At 38.4% G+C, this 23,306-nt stretch overlaps 1 protein-coding gene across 8 annotated transcripts in view; it reads left to right on the plus strand.

Moving 5' to 3' along the window:
• Positions 1–23,306, plus strand: part of C5H2orf76 (chromosome 5 C2orf76 homolog) — a 68,215-nt gene that overhangs the window by 17,831 nt on the left and 27,078 nt on the right. For 5 of the 8 annotated variants that reach the window (XM_074363519.1, XM_074363522.1, XM_074363520.1 and 2 more), the window contains exons 2-3: positions 11,352–11,421; positions 12,621–12,765. In XM_074363519.1, the coding sequence (XP_074219620.1) occupies positions 12,633–12,765 (133 nt within the window). In that variant the 5' untranslated portion in view covers positions 11,352–11,421; positions 12,621–12,632. The remainder of the gene's footprint in view (positions 1–11,351; positions 11,422–12,620; positions 12,766–23,306) is intronic. The other 3 variants (XM_074363523.1, XM_074363524.1, XM_045516288.2) reach the window with 2 other exon arrangements.

Consider the following 23,306-nt stretch of genomic DNA (forward strand, 5'->3'; position numbering starts at 1 on the left):
ACCCATTACAGAGCCACCCCAGTCACACAGCCTCTGGTACCCAGAGTCCAACGAGGTGCTCAGCTTCCTTTTTGGCAGTGGGAGGCTGAGACAACCATTGTTTTTTGGGGGGAGTGGTGGTGATTAGGCTTTTTTTTAAATGGAGGTACTAGGGATTGAACCCAGGACCTCATGCATGCTAAGCATGATACCCTCCCCCACCAAGAGATCATACTTTTTAGTGACTTCCCTCACCAAACCTAATAGTGAGGAAGTGAGAACAATTAGGGACAGTTATTTTAAATGCAAAAGAGTTCCCTAGGTCCTCTATTTAGGGACGTAGGTAATTCATTACAGTAGTGTGTCAAAGAAAGCAGGGAGAGCTAGACAGGCAGTAGCAGTTCTCTGTGCACTGGCCCTGAAGCAGCTCCGTCGCATTGGTTGCAGGCCTGCGTTGTACCTTCTGTGTGCTAAGCGTGCGCTCTACACTGAGCTTTTACCCTCTCCCCAGCTATTCTTTCTTGATGGCCAAAGGGACTGGGCCTTGTGACTCCACCCAGGTAATCCCAAGAAGCTTTACTTGGTGAGCAGATCCCTGGACTTGGCTGCCAGAGGCGTGATAACGGCACAGTCAGGACCACTGAGACAGGTTTCTGGCTTGCCAACCAACAGGACATCTTTTATTTATTGAACACTTTGAACATCTGTAGGTAGGGCAGTTGTATGATATCCTGACTCACCCACTGATGACAAATGGCAGGGGATCCTCTCCCATTAGCATGCCTCTACCTATAGCTCTTCCTGATGGGGGACAATCCCCTCTGGCAATAGACAGGGAAGTATGAAGATGTATAATACGTCATTTATACGATCAGAGGTAGAAACAACATTTTGAATTGGCCTGACCCCATCTCCTCCCCCACTGTGAATCCTGTCCAGACCCCATTAGCTGAATCTGCACAGGGCCAGGTAGGACGATGACTTGGGTGCCTGCATCCACAGCACAAAAGTTTGAGTCCCTCCTTTTCCTGAAGTTCCGAGGCATACTTGGATGCATAAGGCCTTAAGTCCCTCTTGGAGACAGACAGACCTCAGCCTGCCCCGAATCATCTTCTTTAAAGCAGCTGTCAGGGTAGAGGGCGAGGGGAGGGATCGGGGTACAGAGGGGCAGAGCAGCTCTATATCAGTAAGCAGGGCACACTTCTTTTTAGTTTCAAATGGCCCCGGTGGCTATTCATGTTTCAGCTTAGTGAACTTTTCAGTCACCCAAAGCTCTAGATCCTCATTGCTGCCATAATTTGTTTCAGCTCTCGGGACTCTAAGCAATAGCCACGGCCAGATTGCCTCTCATGTGGGGCCATGGAGCTGGTGCCTCATGGCTGCGGTAACTCCCACCCCTAGGAGAGTGAGCAGCAACCAAAGGACCATTGGGCAGTTTGTTTCAGTCCTCCTTTTGCTGGTCATCCTCTAGAGATTAACAACCCTTACTGCCCCACACCCACCACTTGGACAAGAACATTTTCCACTGGATTCCAGGGAATCTTCTTAAATGCCCTAAACTCCTGGTACCTTGGTCTTTTCTGTTTTAGAAAGCCATGCCTTTACCAGCATCCCATCCTTGTCACCAACAATTGAGAACCATGAAGAGTCTTGAGATTTTTATTCCCCTTGGAAGCTGACAAGTCAGCCTGTCACAGTTTACTGGACGTAGGCAGAAGATGTGGGATTCCTGGGTCTGAGACAAAGGGCTATATTAGGAGCTTCCTGTTTGTGTCACTTCCTCTTGCCTCATAAGTCTGCAGCTGTAGAACCCTGAGTTTAGGTAATCCAAATATTTTATACAGGGCTGTAAGCATACTTGCCCAACTTTAGCCCAGAGGGGAACATTCTTTTTATTATACTGGACCACAAACAAACCTACCTATGTCTTGGAGGGAGATATCTCTGTCTTCCTGGGCTGTTGGCTGTGCACACATCCTTGAAAAGATAGTTCAGAGCTAGAGCAGCCAGTGGCTCTGCTCACAAGACGTGCAGAATTGGGAGCGAGCCACGGAGAGTCATCTCCTGCGTGCTCTCCAGGGATTAGCATCCTCACTGATGGTTGGGAGTCAAGAAAAACTGAATTTACATTCAGTGTTCCTTGTTTAAAACAGGAAGGAAAGTGTGTGGGAGAGTCTTTCCAAATGATTAAGTCTCAAGCCCCTTGGAAAACTCAACTGCCCAGAATAGTTTGACTTTCTGAGAGTCTCACCTGCCTTGGGCAGAGAAAACAAATTATGGTTTTGTGTACTTGCCCCAAATTGAAGGTCTGTGGAATTGCAGGTGTTGATTTGTCAGTGGCTGGTGTACCCAGGGTGAACAGCAATCAAAGGTTTGTTTATTAGAATTGACTGTGACCCTTAGGGAAGATCAGCTGCTAATGTCATTTTGCAGTAAATCAATTACAGCACGGAGAAGCACTTGTGTAGTCGTCTGATGTAACTAATTTATTTTGCACCTCCTGTGTTATCCTAAACATCTAAGGTATGAGACTTTATTTTTTCTAACCTATGCAAAAAAATGGTTGCGGTCAAAGACTTTAAAATCTTTAATAAGTTAATACATTAAAAATCTTTCTCAAAAGTTTTATGTCAGTGAAAGATGAATAAATGGATTTTTTCTATTAAAATAGTGCTTTAGTTTGAATTATACAACAAAACATTTAGAAGAAAAAGGCCAAGCGGTTTTCAGATGTTTATTTAATTCTCACAGGGTCCTACTCAAAAAAAAGTGTACTTAGCTTCATATTTTAAAAATTATGCTTTTGAAAAAATTTAAAGCACATTCCTGTTAACTGTTTAGCTTTTTATTATAATGACCAGCTTTTGGTATTTCATTGTTACCAAGATCTAGTTTTAGACTAAAATTTTACTCTCCAACTATAGGAGTTTAAAAATAATTATGCTTTTGAGGTAGGCCAGAATAGATATGGAATTAACATTTTAGGCAAAATCTTAAAAGTGACTTGATTATAATTTGTCCTTCTTATGAGGTTTAGTTAAATTGACATGTTATATAAAGTTATTAATTTGCCAAGGTTATATTCTCTTTAAAAAGCGAACATTTCTCATTCACCTACTTAGCAGTGTGCTAGGTACTCTGTATTTTTAAGAAGAATAATCAAAATGTAGTTCCCCCCCCCCCCGGCTGTATACAACTTTGGGGGGGGTAAAATGACGTATTTGGATGATATTTATTAGTACATATGTTTATTACAGAATCATTAAGTCCAAATCATTTGCATATTGAGTAATTTTCATCTTAACAGAACTCTTCTTTTTTCCACTTTTCTACACGCTCATCTATGCCAGTTTAGTTTCCTCACATAAAAGAACATTAAACTGTATTTTTCAATCTTCTTTTTATTGATTTGTTTCAAAAAGAAGGCAAATGGACTCTTTGCCCTGTAATACTAATTCCTAAATCTAGAGGAAAATTAAACTTTTAGCATAATATATGTATACGCTTTTTGTGTGTGGTTAGAACGTTACTTTCTTGAAAACTGTACCTTTGTCATATGGATAAGACAAGGTTTAAAGCAAACTTGATATGTGACAATTTTGGTCTTATAATATTTAAACTTAGGGAGTATATATAACTTTAGAAAGTCTTTTCGTTTTTCAAAATGATTCACCTTCGGCTGCTAAATTTCAAGTCACATACTTCTCTGAAACCAGCCTGTTGCAGGAGGGAAGGCCAACGCACTCTTCCGCCTGGTGGTTAGAGTCGTCTTCACGCTAACCGTGCAAGTGTTGAGTGCTTTTTACTCTTAAAGCTTCTAACTCTTAAGGTCATCTTGGATTCTCTTCCATTCTCTTCCAAAAAGGTCAAGAGCATGCTTTCTTCAAATATTGGAAGGCACATGTACTTCATTATTATTTTTTTTGGTAATACAGACAATCCTCATTATTCACAGATTGTGTATTTGTGAAATTCGCCTTCTCACTGAAATTTATTTGTAACCCCAAAAGCAATACTCAGGCACTCTCTTGGTCCTTCCCAATGCACGCAGAGTGCTGACATGTTGTAGTTGACCATGTTCACATTCCCAGCTGAGGGCAAACAGGACAACCTGCCGCCTTCTTGTTCCAGCTCATGAACAGCTGTTTGGGCTTGTGCTCTGTTGAGTGCCATGCTTTTCATGGTTTTGCGCTTGTTGGGGATGTCGCTGTTTCATACGGCCCCCACATGTAGTGCTGAAGTGCTGTCTCGTGTTCCCAAGTGCAAGAGGGCTGTGCGTGCGTTACTGAGAAAATACTAGGTGTCAACGTGTGTTAGTTGTAAACTTTGTTCAGGCATGATTTGCAATGCTGTTGGCTGTGAGCTCCATGTTAATGAATCAACAGTGTATAGTAAATAAGGTATCTTTAAAATAAATACCCATAAAACAAGGTTATGTACTGACTGGTTGATGAAAATGTGACCAGAGGAACCAGAGGCTCCCCAGAACCTGACCCTGTCTTTCCCCAGGAGCAGTGGGGTGCAGAGTTCATAAATTCAGTGTTGGAGACCTCCATAGACGGTACCCACTGCGACTAACCAGACTGATTGTAGTTAGTTTCTGCTTGCTTTTTGTAGTGATAGAGATCACCAGTCCAGTATCGCATGTGTATGCATGTCTTGTGCTTGTGCTTAGCCTGATGCTGGGCGCTGGGCTCCTCGCTCACCTCGGGAGCCACCCCAGCTGCCTTACAGTTCTTCCGCTCAGAACTTTGCCATGGGGAGAGGGGCCAGCTCTGGAATGAGAGCAGTTGAGCTGTTAGGGAATCTGACTGGCAGCTTGCCTTGGCTTTCCCTGACCTGTCCGTACTGAATTTCCCCCTTTCCTGTTCACGCTGCTGGAGCCTGGGCCATGAAAAGCAGCCCCAACCAGACGTGGAAGGCTGGTGCAGGAGGGGAGCGTGCTGGGCTGCATCCCTTCTTGGTTCTGATGATGCAGTGGTTACCTGTCCAGGACCTGGGAGCTCCATGTGAGGGGGTTCCTCGTCGGGTTTCATGTTTGCTTTGTTTGTTGCTTTGTTTTTAAGAGTTTTGCTTTGCTTTGGATATGGGTTTTCCTTATTATCCCAAACCAGCTGGGGAAGGTACCAGCCAGAACAGGTTTTTAAGGCAGGGAAGTTTAAAGACCTTCCTAAGCCCTGGGCACTGTTACTTTTCAAATCCCCACCCTACATCGTAAAAAAAAAAAAAAAAAAAAAAGTACCTATATTAAATCTAACATATATAATTATAAATAGAGTTGAGTTACTGTTGAAATGTTACGTGTTGTAGGTAGTCAAATGTTAATTCTGGTTTTTGAAAATTTTTGTATTCTGGAGCAATAAGGTCTTTCTTCAGGTCTTAGACATTTTCATGAGCCCGGGAAAAGCTCACAGACCCTTCATACTATGGCTGTAGTGTAGGACTGATGTATCAGTGTGTCCTTAGGAAAAGGAGGAATTCAGGTGTTCCTTAGCCCCTCCATTTTATCCCGACATGGATGGGGGCTCTGATGTGCCTCCTGACACACGTTGCTGGGTTTACAAAAATAAACCACAGACAGATGACCGTGGTGTGGCATCGTCAGGTGCTGTGGGCAGACAGAGGGGCCTTTAGCAGAGCTGGGGCAGAGAGGAGCTGATTGTGAGGCTGTCCTCGAGTGGATGGTCCCAGGCTGAGTTTTGAAGGATGCCTGCATGGTCAGACAAAGAGGCAGAGGGAGTCTGGAGAAAAGCTGGGCTGGAAAGGTAGGGCCAGGGCTTGGAGACAGCCGGGTGTGTGTGGGAAGCTGTGGGATGTCGTTGCTGCTGGGGTGATGACAAATACCATCTGGAGGGCAGGGAGGGGCGAGTCTGGAAGGCCTTTTGTGCCACCTTAGGCAAGTGTGGACCTGTCCTGGGCATGTGATCTGCTTCTATTGCCTCTGACTGCTGAATACTTTTTAGATTTAGCTGGTGTCCCTCAATACACATCAGTTGTATGACTAAGTTTCTCACCCTTTCTGTCCTTTACAGTATTTGATAAGTTCTGTGCTGTTTGCTTTTGTTCAGTTAACTCTTTTTTTTCTTAAAGGAAATGGAAATAGTTTAGTTTTAAAAAATAGCTTTTGGTTGATGTATAACACATCCATCAGAAAAGTGCAAAAGTAAGTATACAGGAAAATTAGCTTAATTTCAAAACACATCATCATTATTAAAACATCAGGCAATATTAAAAATATGTCAAACACATAGCAGTCTCTTGGATTTCTGCCGTTCAGCAATAACATTTGTCAACATTTTGGTAAATGTCCTGGACATCTCTCTATACTTATGAAGGTACCATACGCCCGTGGTTTTCTAACTTGTTTCTTCATTTACTGATCTGTCATAGCCACTTTTTAAAGTTGGTATCCATGGATCCATTTCACCCTTTAATGGCTGCAGGGGATTTTATTTTATGGTGTGACATAATTTGCTTTACCAGGTCTTCATCGATGAGCATTTAGATGAACTCTGATTTTCGTTAACTGTTACAAGCACTTCAATGAAAAAAAAAAAAAAACCAAACTTCCTTGAATGTACATCTTTGTGTGCTTATCTTCTCTTAAAATGTTTTTATTATGAAAAATTTCAAGCAGATAAAATGTTGAATAGTGTGATCAGGTCCCACATACACTCAGCTTCAGCAGTTACCAATGTTCTACCTTTTTTTTTTTTAATCTAAATGCCCAGAATTGTTTTTACTCTGTCAGGGTATTTGAAAGCATCATATTTCACCTATCTACCTCAGTCTTTTAAAGTAAAGACTAAAAAACACAATAATATTAGGTAAAGAGAACTAATATTAATTCCTAACATCATCTAATATGCAAATTAGGATCCATGTAAGGTGTAAACATTGGTTGATAGATCCCTTTAAATCTCTCTTAATTTATAACCTTCCTCCCCTTCTGTATGTTTCATGCTAATTATCTGTTGAAGAAACCAAGTCATTTACTCAGTAGAATTTTCCACAGTCTGAACTTGGCTGACGGCCTCTTTTGGTGTCTTTTAACACCTTCTTCCAGACACCATCATGGCCCACAAAGTGGGAAGTAGGCCTGGAGGCTTGATTCATTTGTTACGTTTGATCATTAAGTTCCAGTGTTGTCCGCTCCGGAAGTATCCATTCTAAAGTTTCCCATCAATCTTTTACCTCATTTTTGGTTTTGGCACCCCTTTGTAATCACTGCTTACATTCATTCTTTCATTAGGTTTTTCAAAATGATGGGTTTTAGCAGCTTTTTATTTTGAGATAATTGTGGATTCACATGCGTTTGTGAAAAATAATACAGAGCAATCCTTTGCCCTTCACCCAGTTCTCCCGAGGGTACCATCTTGCTTGAGTGTGGTCTAATTTCACATCCAGGGGATCGATGCTGACAATCCTGGGAATGTATTTAGATTTCACTAGTTACATCTTCTGTGTATATGTATGCACGTGTATTTAGTTTTAGGCAATTTTATCACATGTTTAGATAAACGAGGATAACGCCACCATCAAGAATCAGAAAATTCCCATCACAGGGATCTCTCAGGCTATCTTCTATAGCCACTGCCACCTCCTTCCCTCCCCACTAACCTCAGCAACATGAATCTGTTCTGTCTCTACAAGTTTGTTGTTGCAAGAATGACATACAAGTGGAACTACACAGCATGCAGCCTTCTGAGACTGGCTTCTTTCTTTCAGCTGAATTCACTTAAGATCCATCAAAATTGTTATGTGTATCAATAGTTTATTTGGTTTTAATACTCAATGTGTCATGATACAGATATGCCACAGTTGGTTTAACCATTCATGTGTTGAAGGACATTTGGGTTATTTCCAGTTTTGGGGTATTACCCATAAATATGCTGTGAGCATTCATATATAGGTTTTTGTGTGAACATAAGTTTCATTTTGCTGGAATAAATGCCCAAGAGTGCATTTGCTGGGTCGTTTCATAAGCACATGTTTAGTTTTGTAAGAAACTGCCATCTACTTTTCCAGAGGGGTGGTACCATTTTGCATCCCCACCAGCAGTGAATGAGAGATCTCATTTCTCTGTCAACTCCACCAACATTTGGTGTTATCACTGTTTTTGCCATCCTGATAGGTATATTAATCATCTTTAAATCCTATCATTGAGTGTTTTTTTTTTTTTTTTTTTTTTTTGCTGTAATTCTACTAGAACGGACCTTCTTCATCAGCTATTTGGTAACCTTGAAATATAGTCTGTATGAGAATTTGATTATTTTTCTCATTTCAGTGCACCCTCCCCCTCACCTTGGTAAGCCAGTTTTCAGGAAAACAAGTGCCCAGTTAGTTTCCAGAGTGAGTAATTGGCTTTTTAAAAAGTATCATTATAAACTCATGGATTTTAAACATATTTGATGTGATATTCTCCAGGTGAATTAGTATAAGAGAAATTGCCATATCAAAGGGTAGGCAAACTTAAAATTTTGATATAGATTACCCTACTTCTCTCCAGAAAGGGTGTATCATTTTACGTTCTTAGCAATAGTATATAAAAATCTTTATTTTCTAGATCCCTGCTAATACTGTGGCCAGTTTTTAATCTTTAGAAATCTCACCAATCTGATGGCAAATTGATGTTTTACTGTTTTTATTTTCAGTTCTTTGCTTACTGGTAAAGTTGATCATCTTTTCATGTTATTGGCTTCTTAAAAATTTAGCCAATTGCCTCTACCCATGTTTCTGTTAGGATTTTGGTCTTTTCTTACATTTTTTTGGTTGTCGTACCTGTCAACCTTTTCCTTGATTGTTGCTGATTTTTATTTGCTCAGAAATGTCTTTCCTACCTTAAGTTAATAAAAATTTGTACCCATTTTTTCAGTGCCTCCTTATGATTTTACAGTTAGGTTTAAATATTTCTTCCACATATGGTTTATTTTGTTTATTATCCAACATCATCTTTTTCCAAATGTCTGACCGGTTTTCTCAGTGCCATTGATTAAATAAACTTTTCCTCCCAAATGTGAAAGGCTACGTTTATACTAAATTCTCAAATCTTGAGTCAATTTCTTGAGTTTTCTGTTGTATTCTACTGATTTTATCATCTTCAGTGTCACAGCTTAAATGACTATAGCTTGATTGCCCTTTAACATTTTTGTATTTGGATTTTGTAAATATATGAAAATCATACCAGCTTATTCATGTATTACTATTATATGTTTGTTGTTTTGTAATATGTTTTAATAATTGGCACCACTGGTCTCTTTTTGCTTCTTTTATGGCTTTGCTGAGGTCACAAGTATATTCTTCCAGGTAGATTATAGAAATATTTGTGACAAATCCAGACCACCCTTTTTGATTTTGATTGGAATTTTAATCAATTTAAAGATTACTTTAGAAAGAATTGATTTCTTTACAACTTTGAGCCTTCATAGTTAAGAACATAGTCTATCATTTCATTTATGCAAATCTTTTTTCATATCTTTGAATTTTAAAAAATTAATTTACCCCTAAATTTATTGCTTTTGGTTTCTCTGTCCCTTCATTTGAGGAATGCCTTTTAAACTTGATCAGATTAGTTTTTTAAGTAGGTCATTCCTTCTGGGAAAATGTCACATTTATAATCTGTTATATTGGCTTTCTAAGCTGTCTCTTCAGCAGGTCTGCCTCTCTGAATAAGCTGTATTTCTCACAGTCCTTGAGGCAAATTAGACAATGGTTTCATTCTGATGGTAGCTATTATTGTTTAGTTACTAAGTATAAATTATAATAAATTTCTGATGAAGATGACAACACATTGTTGACCAAAATTAGATATTAACACAGAATTGGAGTTTTAAATGGAAAACTTTAACTATTTAAGTATAACATATGGGCAACGTTTCATTAAGTGGAAAAAACAAACCTACAGTTATAAAAGTTTCATAAGGCATGCCTGTGCCAACCTGCCTGGCCTCCTTTGTTGGACTGTTTATATCGTTTACTTCATTGCAGCTGGGAGTCTAGTATCTTTATCTGCTGTGTACATGAGCTATCTTTATGCCCAAACTTACTTCATCCCAAGTAGATTATTGATAAAAACAGCTACTGTTTGGGGGGAGGGTATAGCTCAGTGGTAGAGCACATGCTTAGCATGCACGAGGTCCTGGGTTCAATCCCCAGTGCCTCCAATAAGTAAACAAACAAATAAGTAAACCCAGCCCCCCCCCAAAGAATTTTTAAAAAGAAAGAAAAAAAAGCAGCTGCTGTTTATTGAGATTCAACAATGTGTGTTGGGGCCAAGAGGTAGGGTCCATAATTAAGTTAGATCTGTCCAGCTCCAAACTCTTTGGGAACTTGGGCTCCATTAGCAGGCTTACCAACATCTGTGGGGATATGTGTGTGGTGTGTTTTGGAGGACTTCTTTGCTTTTTGGACGGCTAGGTGAGAGGAGGAAGAAGTTGGTCATAATTTTCACAAACCTGTTAACACTGCCTCTAAAATGTGGAATCTTTTATATATCCCTTTCTCAAGAGAGAGTCTTTATTTAAGTACTCCAGTATATTTTAAATCGTAATTTTGTAGATGTCTGCTTAACTGTCCTTATTTGGTAGATTCTAAGATCTAGGTAGAATTTTGGGGGAGCTCTGTGAAACTGGATTTAATAACAAATAGGGTGGTAGCTAATATTGGAATTATCAAAAGATTTAATTTAAGCTCATTAGCCACAAAACAAGATTATAAGATGAATCCTTGCTTATTTTAGAGGGAAAATGTTATTTTCCATTCCTGAAGAACCACTTAATTATAAACAGTATGCTAATTGTAACTACAAATAATTTTATGCATTAAAGTAGCTTGAACCTTTGCTTTTCATATATAATATGCTATATATTTTGTCAAATGTAGTAAAATATTTGTGTAAGCATTCTACGATTTAGAGAGGCTTTCTAGAACAAATTAGTGTGGCTTATTTGTGTATATTATGAGATATACCAGAGACAGTAAAAAGCACAAAGAATAGTAACTGTATACTATCCCTGTACCTACCATCCTACTTAAGATGCAAAATGCAACCAGTATAGTTGAAGTGCCTGTGTGACTTCTCCCTAACTGCATAATCTTTTCTTTGCCTCCTTTAAACATAACAAAGGCTGTGTTTTTGAACTCTGTATAAATGATAGTGTCCTCTGATGCTTTTGCAGCTTGCCTGCTTTCCATTCACCAGTGTTTCTGAGATTCATCTATGTTGATGTGCATAGTTCAAGTCCATTCATTTTTACTGCTTGAACTATTTCGTTGTATGAGAATGCCATGATTATTCTCTTGTTGATGGACATTTTGTTGTAGCCAGTTTTTTGCAATTAACAAGCAATGTTACTGTTAACATTCTTTTGCAGTTCTCCTTGGGCACAAATGTGACCGATTCCCTAGAGTACCTCCCTATGAATGAAATTGCTGCATTGAAAGGTGTGTGACTCTTCAGTTTTACTAAATTTTGCCACTTTTACTAAATTTTGCCACATTGCCTCCAAAAATAGAACCCGTTTGGATGCCCACCCTAACTGATTAATTTCTCATTGTTTTACACCCTTGCCAACACTAGGTATTGCCAGACTTTTTTGTTTGTCAATTTGATGAGTAATATATCTCACTTATTTTGAATTTTGAATTTATTCAAAATTATTTTGAAAATTCGAAAGTTATTTTGAATTTCTCTGATTACTGGAAGGTTGGACATCTTTTCTTATGTTTATTAGCATTACAGATTTTTTTTTCTAGTACTTGGAAAAAGTGTGAGACATTTATGGCTGAAAGTTGTATGCAAGTTGAAAGCAGTTGCTACTCGATAGAAATATACCATAACTGTATTTTTAAAACATTGTCAACCTTGCAGATTTTGGGGAGAGAGATAATTTGGGGTGATTTTTCTAATAATAGAGCACGTACAGAATTTGGAATTAAATTGGTGCTTGACTCCTGGCCCCATCGTTTATCAGCTATATAACCTTGGGCAATTAGTGCAATCTCTGAGTCTTTCCTCATCCTTAAGAATACCTCATGGCTTGGTGATAAAATGAAATCTGATAACATTCGTATCTGGCAGATAGGGCTAGTACATAGTTTTAGGATGAAATAAACATTGAAATTAAGCAGCGATAGTGTAGAAGTTGGATAGTACCATGGCATATGATTAAATCAACCCTGAAACCTGGCAGCATTTGTGAGATTAAAATGGGACCTGATGATTGATGCTAATGTAAGTGTACCTCATCCCAGGGCCAAATGAGGAGGTCGCTGGTGCAGCAGACCGGAGCAATCACGGATTTGCCACGTGTCTGTTTAGTAAAAACCAACCCCACTTCTCCTCATACACGCACAACCCACACCTCTGTGTTGTCATGTTGTTCTTCGGTGCCCTGTGAGTTTTCTGCCAGTCAGAACATCCGTGGCTGTGATAAAGCCATCCAGGATCGCTGTGGGTAGCTTGGAGGGACCTTGGGCCCCTTGTGGTTGCCCCGGATCTGGCTTGGGTCCGGGGATTCTGTCGGTAACTGCGCAGCGCGGGAGAGACGGGCTGGGTGCCAGGGAGCTGACGGTGGAAGTGCAGGCTTGGAGATAATTATGAGTTGACGTTACTTAGACTGTCCTCGTGTCCCTTGCCACAGGAGTTTCTTCACATGGCTTCCGAAGAAGTGACCATTACAGTTCGCCTCATTCGTTCATTTGAGCACCGCAACTTCAAGCCTGTAGTATATCACAGAGTTCATTTGGACCAAACTGTAAAGGAATTTATAGTATTTCTAAAGCAAGGTATGAGACATCTCAGTCATTTTGTTTTACTAGTATTTTGAAAAAAATAGTTGACTATAACAGGGATAGTCATCTTTTAAAAATACTTTGAAAGATATCAATCTGTATTCTGAGCCAGGTGCGAGGCTAGCTTGGCTTGGGGCCGTGGCAACAGGCAGTATCTCCCCAATGCTTGTTTAGCAATGTGTGTGGCCTCCTGACACATTGTCATCATCATGTTTAGCTTCCCTTCCCCCACTTTTTTAAAATTGAAGTGTAGTTGATCTACAGTGTTGTGTTAGTTTCAGGTGTACAGCAAAGTAATTCATATTCATATGTATTATATACATATTTTTTTCTAGATTTTTTTCCATTAGAGGTTATTAAAAGATACTAAATATAGTTCCCTGTGCTATATCAGATCTTGTTGTCTATCTATTTTATATATAGTAATTTGTATCTGCAAGTCCTGAACTCCCAATTTATCCCTTCACCTACCTCTTCCCACTCTGTAACCATAAGCTTGTTTTCTATGTCTGTGAATCTGTTTCTATTTTGTAAATAAGTTCAGTTGTGTCATTTTTTAAAGATTCCACATATAAGTGATACCATATGGTATTTTTCTTTCTCTTCCTGGCTTATTTCACTTAATATGACAGTCTCCAGGTCCATCCATGTTGTTGCAAATGGCATCGTTTTATTCTTTTTTATGGCTGAGTAGTATTCCATTGTTGTGTGTGTGTGTGTGTGTGTGTGTGTGTGTACACACACACACACACATATATACACCACAACTTCTTTATACGATCATCTGTCGATAGACATTTAGATTGCTTCCATGACTTCACTCCTTTTTTTTTAATTAAAAAAAATTAAAGCAACATGGATGGACCTAGAGATGATCATACTAAGCGAAGTAAGCCAGAAAGAGAAAGAAAAATACCATATGATATATAAAAATCTAAAAAAAAAAAATGACACAAATGAACTTATTTACAAAACAGAAACAGACTCACAGACATAGAGAACAAATTTATGGTTACCAGGGCAGAAAGGGAGTGGTGAGGGATAAAATGGAGATACTAACTGCTACAGATAAAACAGAAAAACAACAAGGTCCTACTGTATAGCACAGGAAACTATATGCAATATCTGTAATAGCCTATAATGAAAAAGAACAGGAAAATGAACATATATATAACTGAATCACTATGCTGTACACCAGAAACACAACAATGTAAACTGACTACAGTTCAATCAAAAAAAAGATAATAAAAATTTTAAAAATAAAAATTAAGGTCTAGCTTTGCTTATAGTAAATAGGCTTATGTATTTGGTGGCTGATTAACGAGGGAGTGTTGTGTTACCCGGCTGAGCGTGTAGAGGGCCTCGTGGGGACTGGGAGGAACGTGGCAGGCCTTGTGCAGCCTGGAAATCATGAGAGCTGCTCATCATTGTGGGCACAGAGCTGACGTCCAGCCTCCCTGGTGCTGGTTGATCATTTCAAGCTTAAAATACAGTAGGCATGAACTTAACCTGCATTTTCATAGGGCCTTGGTGGGTTCCTAACCTCTGTTTTTAATCATTAAAGTGTTCCAATCATCAACATTTGATGAAACATCTAGAATAAGCTTTTATTATGTTAATTGAAGTGTAAATTTCATATGGTATAATGTACACGTCTTAGTGTACCATTCTGTGAGTTTTGAGAGGCGTATCTCTTTATATCCAACTTAATTTTTTTAAAATGAACGTAATTCCAGACGTCGAAAAGTTGCAAAAAACCTGAATGCTCTTCACACAGATTCCCCAAATGTCATTTTGTTACATTTGTTTTTCTGTCTCCTCCTCTCCCCCACTTTCTCTTTTACTCTCCCCCATCCCTCCATTTTTTTCTTTCTGAACCATTTAGAGGTAAGTGCCTGTTGTGATTCCATTTTACCTTTCAATATTTCAGTGTGTATTTCCTAAAAACAAGGAATTCTCTTATAGAACCACAGTACAATGATGAATATCAGGAACTTAACATTGAAACAACGCTATTATCTAATTTACAGACCTTACTGAGATTTTACTTGTCCCAGTAAAGTCTTTTTGCAACAAAAGAATAAATCCAGGGTCATATGTTAGTTCAGTTCCTTTCATACGAAATTCATTTCTTTATCTTGGAGTCTTTTATTGTATTTCATTACATTGTCAGTTTTCAATAGTACAGTCCAGTTATTTTGTAGATTGCCTCCCTCAGTTGAGTTTTTCCCATGTTTTATCACAATTAGATTTAAGTAATCTTTAGGCAGAGGAATCACTGAAATAAAGCTGATTTCTCAGTGCATCACACCAGGAGGCATGTGCTATCAACTGGCCCCATTACTGGCAGTGGTGACTTTAATCAGTTGGTTAAGGTGGTGTCTGCCGGATTTCTTCACTGTAAATTTTGATTGTAATTGAAAAGAACTTTTGTGTGTGGCGGGGTCTATTCTGAGACTATGTGAATGTCCTGTTACTTCGCAAACTTTAATCCACTAGTTTAAAGTCCTTTTATGATTTTTGCCTGAATCAGTTACTGTTACAATGATTGGCAAATGGTGATTTTTCTTCTGTCATTTCTTTCACGTATATTAGTTGCTTTACTACAGTAGAGAAGAGCTTCCTACCCTACCTCCCATCCTCACCCCTGCCCCATTTATTTAATCTTTTCTGTATATCACTGTGGACTCATATGGATTCATATTTTATTCAAAGGATTATAATTCTTTACTATTACTATTTATTTTGATTCACTAATGATCCCCATTTTGGCTGGTGGTGTTACCGAGTCCAAACCTGTTATGCTCGCTGCACGACAGGCCAGTAAATCAAGAGACGAGGTGTTGGGGCAAGGAATAACAATGTTATTCAGAAAGCCACCAGACAGAGAAGATGGCAGACTAGTGTCCTGGAGGACCATCTTCTCCAAGTCAGAATTCAGTCTCCTTTTATACTAAAAAGGGAGGGGGTGTGCTTGTTGCAAACTTCTTGGTGTTGGAATCCTTTGCTCTTACAGCTGTGTATGCGGGTCAGGTCATGGTGTCCCTGTAAACCTCCAGCGAAACAAATGTTCTTTTCTTTTTTTTTCCCTTTCTTTTCATATTGACGTACAGTCAGTTACAGTGTGTCAATTTCTGGTGTACAGCACAGTCTTGCAGTCATGCATATATATACATATATTCATTTTCAAATTTTTTTCATTAAATGTTAGTACAAGATAATGAACATAGTTCCCTGTACTATACAGAAGAAACTTTTAAAAAAATCTATTTTTATATATAGTGGCTAACATTTGTAAATCTCAAACTCCCAAATCTATCCCTTCCCACCCGCTTTCCCTGGTAACCATAAGATTGTTTACTATGTCTGTGAGTCTGTTTCTCTTTTGTAGATGAGTTCATAGTGTCCTTTTTTCCCCCAAAATGTTATTTTCTATTCTGCAACTTTTTATCTTTATATGAATGGAAAAGTGTTAATGCCCTTAAAGGTCAGAGTCTTGAGAATAGGCTATTCTGTGTATTAGGCTCTAGGCAACATTCTTTTACAAAAGGTTGCAGAACCAGCATGACTCAGCATAGGAAACAGCACAGGGTTAGAGCCAAAGGAACAGATCTAATATGGTGTCAGATTTGTTCTTTTCTATTACAGTGGTAGCCACTTCAGTCTGGCTCCATGTCCTTTTAACATGTTCTCGTCCTTCTTTGAACATGTGCTTACTTTTTGGAATAAGATGTTCCAGACTTGTCCTGTTCCTTCCCTCCCCCAGTCCTGGCATCAGCCATTTCTCTGAGGTGCTCTGATTCCATTACTGGAGCATGTTATTGGGAAACCAAGATTTTTGGTTTATGTGTTAGCAACATAAGTGTGTATAGCCAACTTTTAAAAATGTAGTGAGTTCTTTACATTTTATTGCCTGATTGACTTTGTAAATTTTCTAAACTCTTCTCCCTTCCTTATTTATTTATTTTTGTCTAATTTTGGGTGGTTTTACTGCTCAGTATTACCTACCTAAGAGGTAGCTGTGGTGTATAAACCCATCGTGAAGACAGACTGGTCTGTCTACTTGTTAGGGGGAGGTTGAGAGTTGGTACTAAGATACTGCCACTTACAGAGTGTCCTGCTTTTGAAAGGATATCACCAAAAGCGTATTCAGGTTCTGAAATGAAAACAAATGCCTACATTTTTTACTTTAAAATCTTTGTGTGTCTTACGGGTTACAGTGTTAATATAGTGAGTGCTACGGTGTTCTGGACACAGGGCAGAATAGGCTCTCCTTGAAATCCTTGAGAATAAGATGTAGCCATCAAGCTGCTGCAGTCCCAGGGAGGATGTATTCTCCCCGGGGTCACTGTGTTCTTTCCTTCCCAAGTTCCATGGAGTGCTGCCCATTAGAGCAGCAGTGTGGATCTTAGCTAGATGCTGAGCTCAGCCCAGCCTACTCGAATCTTTCACCTGTTAGTAATAATATGACCACTACTTGTTTCTGTTGTCATATGGGAAGTGTGTTCCCCTGATTAAAAGGTGACCTTTTTGGGTACAGACTTTTTTGAGTTGTGTGTTATGTGTCTATCTTTGTCATCTGATTTGAAGTCCTGTGGAACTCTGCATGGTTGGTGAATGAAGGAAAATTCCTATTTACTTTTTATGAATTGTGTACAAAACAGAGACCCAATAGCTTATTACTGAGGAATTTTTGAACTAATAATAATAATAGCAAACATTACTGTGTATCAGATACTGTGCTAAGAACTTTAGATGATCTGTTTTCATCCTCACAGCATCCTTTTAAATGAGGAGCTGTCATCCCCACTCTACAGGTGAAAAAACTAAGGAACAGAATCTTAAGAAACTTGGCTGATACAAGGCAAAGGTGCAATTCAACCCAAGCAGTTTAACTATAGCAGGTACTCCTAAAACTACACTAAGTTGGCTCTTTATTCTTCTCTGCTGCCTTGTTTGCTTAAGTAGGATCTCTGAAATAAATAGATTCACTCAGTGTCAAAAGAATCTTTGGTTGTAGTTTCTCTTGCTCCAGTGTTTTGAACACTGGAAGCTAGAATTATGTTTGAGAATTGGTCATTGTGATGAATGACCTTTTGGGGTTGCTTTAGATGCCATCTTGCCTTTATAACTTTTTTTTTTTTTATCATAGTCACTTGTTTGTTTTTTATCTTTTTTTTTTCTTTTTTTTTTTAATGGAGATACTGGGATTGAACCCAGGACCTTGTGCATGCTAAGCACCCACTCTACCACTGAGCTGTACCCTCGAGTCCCTGCCCTCTTGGAGTGCGCCATTCCCCCTGGCATCTCCATGTGTTCACCAACCCAGAGGCTCAAGTGATACATATTTAAGTCATTTGGTTACAGGGCTGTCTACCAGATTTTTCGCTAATGTAAAAGTATCTTTCTAACTAATATGTAGTGTGTGGGGTTACAAACATCGAGATCACATACATATGTTGTTTCCAATAGTTTCAGTATCTGTTGATGTTGCCTACCTGAATCACTGGTGATTGCAAAACCTGGGACTTTTTCTTACTCTGTGACTCCTTCTGTATTTATTAGCTGACACTCTTCTGTAAAGAAGCACTCCCCTGGTGCCCCTCCTGTTTAGCAAGGACTAGGATAATTTTGTAGTTGCAAAGTCATGGCACATTATCACTTTATCACAAAGGGACCATTTCTTCAATACAGTGTTGAAGTGATGCTCTCTTTTTGATACTACAAAGTGTACTGTAGATTATGTAGTTTAAATACTCTATAAATGTAAAACACAAAATAATAATATTTTCTGTGGCTACGCCTTAACAGAATGAAAGTTTAACAGTGAAGAAGTTGTGCTAACTTAAGGATAGTTAGCGGTTACCTCTGGGATGGGGGAGGTAATGGGACTAGGGAAAAATAGGAAGAATGTCTCAACTGTATCCATATTGTTTCCTTTAACAAAACAATAGTAAAGGATCTGCAGTAGTTATGGCAGTATGTTAACATTTGTTACATTTGGTTAGTGGGTTAAATGAATTTTTTTCCTCTTCTCCTTACTTTTTATGTTTAGATTATTTTATACGTAAAGTAAAAGAGCATGTTAATATAGCTTAATCTTGGAATCTTATTATCTTACTAATATCTGATAGAACCCCTCATCAGGTTAAAATGTTGGCACTATGTTCTGGTTAATGTTAACTCTGGTATTCTCCCACGTACAGATTAGTCATTGGTTAGTCAGTTTTTGTTTTTCCCCCCTAGGTGTTTGTGCTTTCCTAAGAGTCTTTAAATGTAGTTCTAGCATTTAATAATACGTTACAAATTGTACCATTTCTACTTTTAAAACCTCTACTTTGAGGTAAAGAATTATTTTATTGTCCATTGACACTTTAATAATTTTCCAGAGACCTTATTGATTTTTATGTGGAAACATGTGTTTTAACTTTTCAGACTCCTTTGTGACATCCTAATTGCCAGCAGTATACTTATTATGTTGCCTTATTTTTCTCATAATTAATTTTTCTATGGATGCCTTTTATGGGGGCGCAGCCTGAATAAATGAGTAGTTACTGGTTACCTTCTTGTGAACTTTCCAATAATGAAAGTTTTTGCAGAATTCTGCAATCTTGAATTCTATAAGAGTTCATTAGGTTCCAAAGTTAAGTTCAAAGGTGGGAAAACAAAATGAAAGGAAAACTTGGTACAAAGAGGGAAATAATTTCCAGAATATAACAGATCTGTCTCAGACTTGTTTTCAGCAAAGGTGGAGTAAAGGGACTAAACTTACTTTTCTGCTTGAAATAACTGAAAAACTGCAAAATATAGGAAACAGTGGTTCTCAGATATTGGACATTAGGCAGCATAAGATGGGATGGGGAAAACAAACAAGGTGATCACCATGATTGTGCCACCTTACTGCTGGAGAGAGTGCGTAGGCCACAGAGCAGGGTAGGGGAATCCAGGCAGAGGCTGGAGAATTCCATGAGTTTATGAGCCAGAGCTGGCAGTCTGGAGTGGGGTCTGGAGAGTTCACAGGGCAGACTATTGGAATGGAGAGAGCTGTACAGAAAGAGAGCTCTGAAGATTTACGGAGCATGAATATTCAGTTGAATATGATCAACACATATGTATAAGGAAACTACTGGAAGCCAGGTAAAGAACCACCTGAAGGTAGCAGAGGGCAAAATACTCAGAGCTCACACACAGCTGGGAGCAGTTTGTATTCACACCAGCCAGGGTGGAAAACATAATAGGTTTTGGGTGGAGTGTCTAGAAGGGTATCGCTATAGGAGTAGGGAAAAATTAACTCTAGACTAAAATCTGCTCTGTTCTCACCTAACAAGCTCAAAAGCAAAACTCAAAAGGATGTTTCCAAGTAATCTGACTGTGTTCCGAAACAAAGCTTGGGATGTTTATAGGAATACAAAAATATTCAGCACTCAACAAGATAAAATTCACAATGTCCTGTATCAGATCAGAACTTACCAGTCATGCAAAGAAGCAAGAAAAATATAAAACATAATTAGGAGAGAAATCAATCAATTGAAACCACCCTAGAAATGCAACAGATGATCGAATTAGTAGACAAGGACAATTAAAACCATTATTATGACTACCTTGCAAATGTTCAAGAAGGCAGAGGAAAGACTGAGCATGTTACAGATGGAAGATATGAAAAAAAGATGTAGGTTGAACTGAAAAACATGAAAAACAATGAAAAACACATGAAAACAATGAAAAACATGAAAAACACATGTCTGAGATAGATGTGCACTGGATAGCATTAACATGTAGATCAGATGGGGCAGAAGAAAAGATTAGTAAACTTGAATACATAGCAACAATAACTATCCAAAGTAAAATGCAAAGAGGAAAAGAAAAGTAAATAGAGCAGCAGGGAGGTATGGGGCAACTTCTAATAGCCAAATATGCATGTAATTGGAGGCTGTGAGAAGAGGAGCTGGGATGGGGGAGGGAAGTCCTACTTGGAGAGAGAATGATTGAAATTTTACAAATGTGATGAAAACTGTAAGTCCACATATCCAAGTAGTTCAACAACTGCAAGGAAATGAAACATGAAGAAAGCTACACCAAGGCATATCAAAATCAAATTGCTATATCATGGTATTAAAGAGGAAATCTCAAAAACAGCCAGAGAAAAAAGGCCACATTACACAAAAGGAATAAAGACGAAAGTGACCACAAACTTCTCATCGGAATCAGTGCATGCCAGAAGACAGTGGAGCAACATCTTTAAAATATTGGGGGAAAAAAGTCAACCTAGGAATCTATTCCCATCTTTTAGGAATGAAGGCATACTAGACTTGTCAGACTTACAAAAGCAGATAGAGTCTACCACCAGAAGACCTGAACTATAAGAAATGCTTAAGGATCTTCTTCTAATAGAAGGAAAATAATACCAGGTGGAAATCTGAATGCACATAAAGAAATTAGTCCTAGAAATGGTAAACGTAGGTAAACAGAAAATGCTTTTTTCCCTTATTTTAAAACTATTTTAAAAAAGATATTTGACCATTTAAAGAAAAACAACAATGTGTTGTGGAGTTTATGGAAAATATATGGCAGCAATAGCACAAAAGCCAGGAGGGGGGAAATGGAAGCATACTAATATAAAATTCTTTTGCTACATGTGAAGTGTAATAGTATCACTTGGAGGTAAACTGGTAAGTTAAAGATACTTACTACAAACCTCGAAGCAAACACACACACACACACACACAAAGTTACAGCTGATAAGCCAACAAAAGGGGGAAAGAGTAGAATCATAAAAAACTGTCAGTCAATTTAAAAGAAGCTATAAGAGGAAATAAGGAATAGACAGACAGACAAAAAAGCAAATAGCAAAGTGGTGGGTATAAACTGAACCATATCAATATTCACATCATCTGTAGGTGGTCTAACATGCCAACTAAAAGGCAGACATATAACAGGAAGTCTCAGTTGTAAGTTGCCTACAAAATGTACTTTCTTGTATATAAAGATCAGTTAACGGTAAAAAGATGGAAAAAGTTATACTGTGGTAATACTAACCTAAAGAAAACTGGAGCAACTGTGTTACTATCAGATAAAGTAAATTTCAGAATAAAGTCTATTATAAGGGATAAAGATTCTATTTTATCATGATAAGGCATCAATTAGTCAAGAGAACATAATGATCCTAAATGTTTATGCACCTAACAACACAGCCTCAAAATACATGAAATCAAAACTATAGAACTGCAAGGATCTATATGATTCATCTGTTTGATAAAATTGCAATTATTATGGGAGATTTCAATATTCCTCTCTCAACAATTGATGGAACAAGCATAAAGAAAATTAGTAAGAATATAGAATAAAGAAAACAATTAGTTGGGCATCATTGAAATGAAAAACTTTTGCTTTTTTTTTTAATTTTCATTTTTTTGGGGGGGAGGCAATTATATATGTATGTATGTATTTGATGGAAGTACTGGGGATTGAACCTAGGACCTAGTGCATGCTAAGCACTGAGCTATACCCTCCCCTAACTTCTGCTTTTTAAAATATACTGTTAAGAAAATGAAAAGGCAAGCCACAGACTTGGAGAAAATACTTGTAAAACCAATATCCAACAAGGGATTTGTATCTAGAGTAATAATGACTAAAAAAGAAACCAAACTTACCACTCAGTAATAAGACATGCAACCCAGTTAAAAATGGGCAAATGATTTGAGCACACATTTCATAAAGTAAAGTATATAGATGGCAAATAAGTACCTTCTGTGAAATTCATCATCAGTCTTTGGTGAAATGCAAGTTAAAAGAGAGCACGATACACCCACTAAAATGACTAAAACTAAAAAGTTTTAGAGATTAAAAACCAAGTTTTTGGCTAGGATGTGGAAGAACTGGAACTCTTACAGGCTGCTAGTGGGAATGTTAAAAAGGGTTAAAAAGGTACCACTTTGGAAGATGATTTGGCAATTTCTTAACAAGTTGAACATACACCTACCATTCAATTCCGCCATTCCACTTGTAGGGAAATGAAAGTGTGTGTCCACGTACGAATACTCATAGCCTTACCCATAGTGGTGCAAATGGGAAACGACCTTTTCCATAAGGAAGTGTTCTTTTTCTCTTCCTCTTCAAGCATTTTTGTAGTTATTTCCACTAAGGCTCTTGTCTCATCATAATATGTTTAATGTCTAATCTTCCTTTTCTTTTGCCACCGCTGAAGATACCAGCTTTAGTCCTCCCCTTCTTGGTGCAGCAGATGGGAGTCAGGGAGGTGGTGGGTGGCTGGATTCTAGTCCTGGCTCGTGATGCTGTGGGCTGACCAGTTGCTTTCTTGGTACTTCAGTGTTCTTATTGGCTGATTAAAGGGATTAAATGATTAAATAATATGCACACATGTATATTTCTGAGCACCCGCCATGTGCCCGGCACTCTTAAGTTATCGGCAACATGATGAAGGAAATACTGTCCTCTGGAACCAGTATTCATTAACCTGTAATGTGCCAGGAACTGTCCTGGGTTTGGGGAAGACTGGCCATTATATCTTAATCTCA

This window comes from Camelus bactrianus, chromosome 5 (assembly GCF_048773025.1).
Source record: "Camelus bactrianus isolate YW-2024 breed Bactrian camel chromosome 5, ASM4877302v1, whole genome shotgun sequence".
In the NCBI taxonomy this organism is placed as follows: domain Eukaryota; kingdom Metazoa; phylum Chordata; class Mammalia; order Artiodactyla; family Camelidae; genus Camelus; species Camelus bactrianus.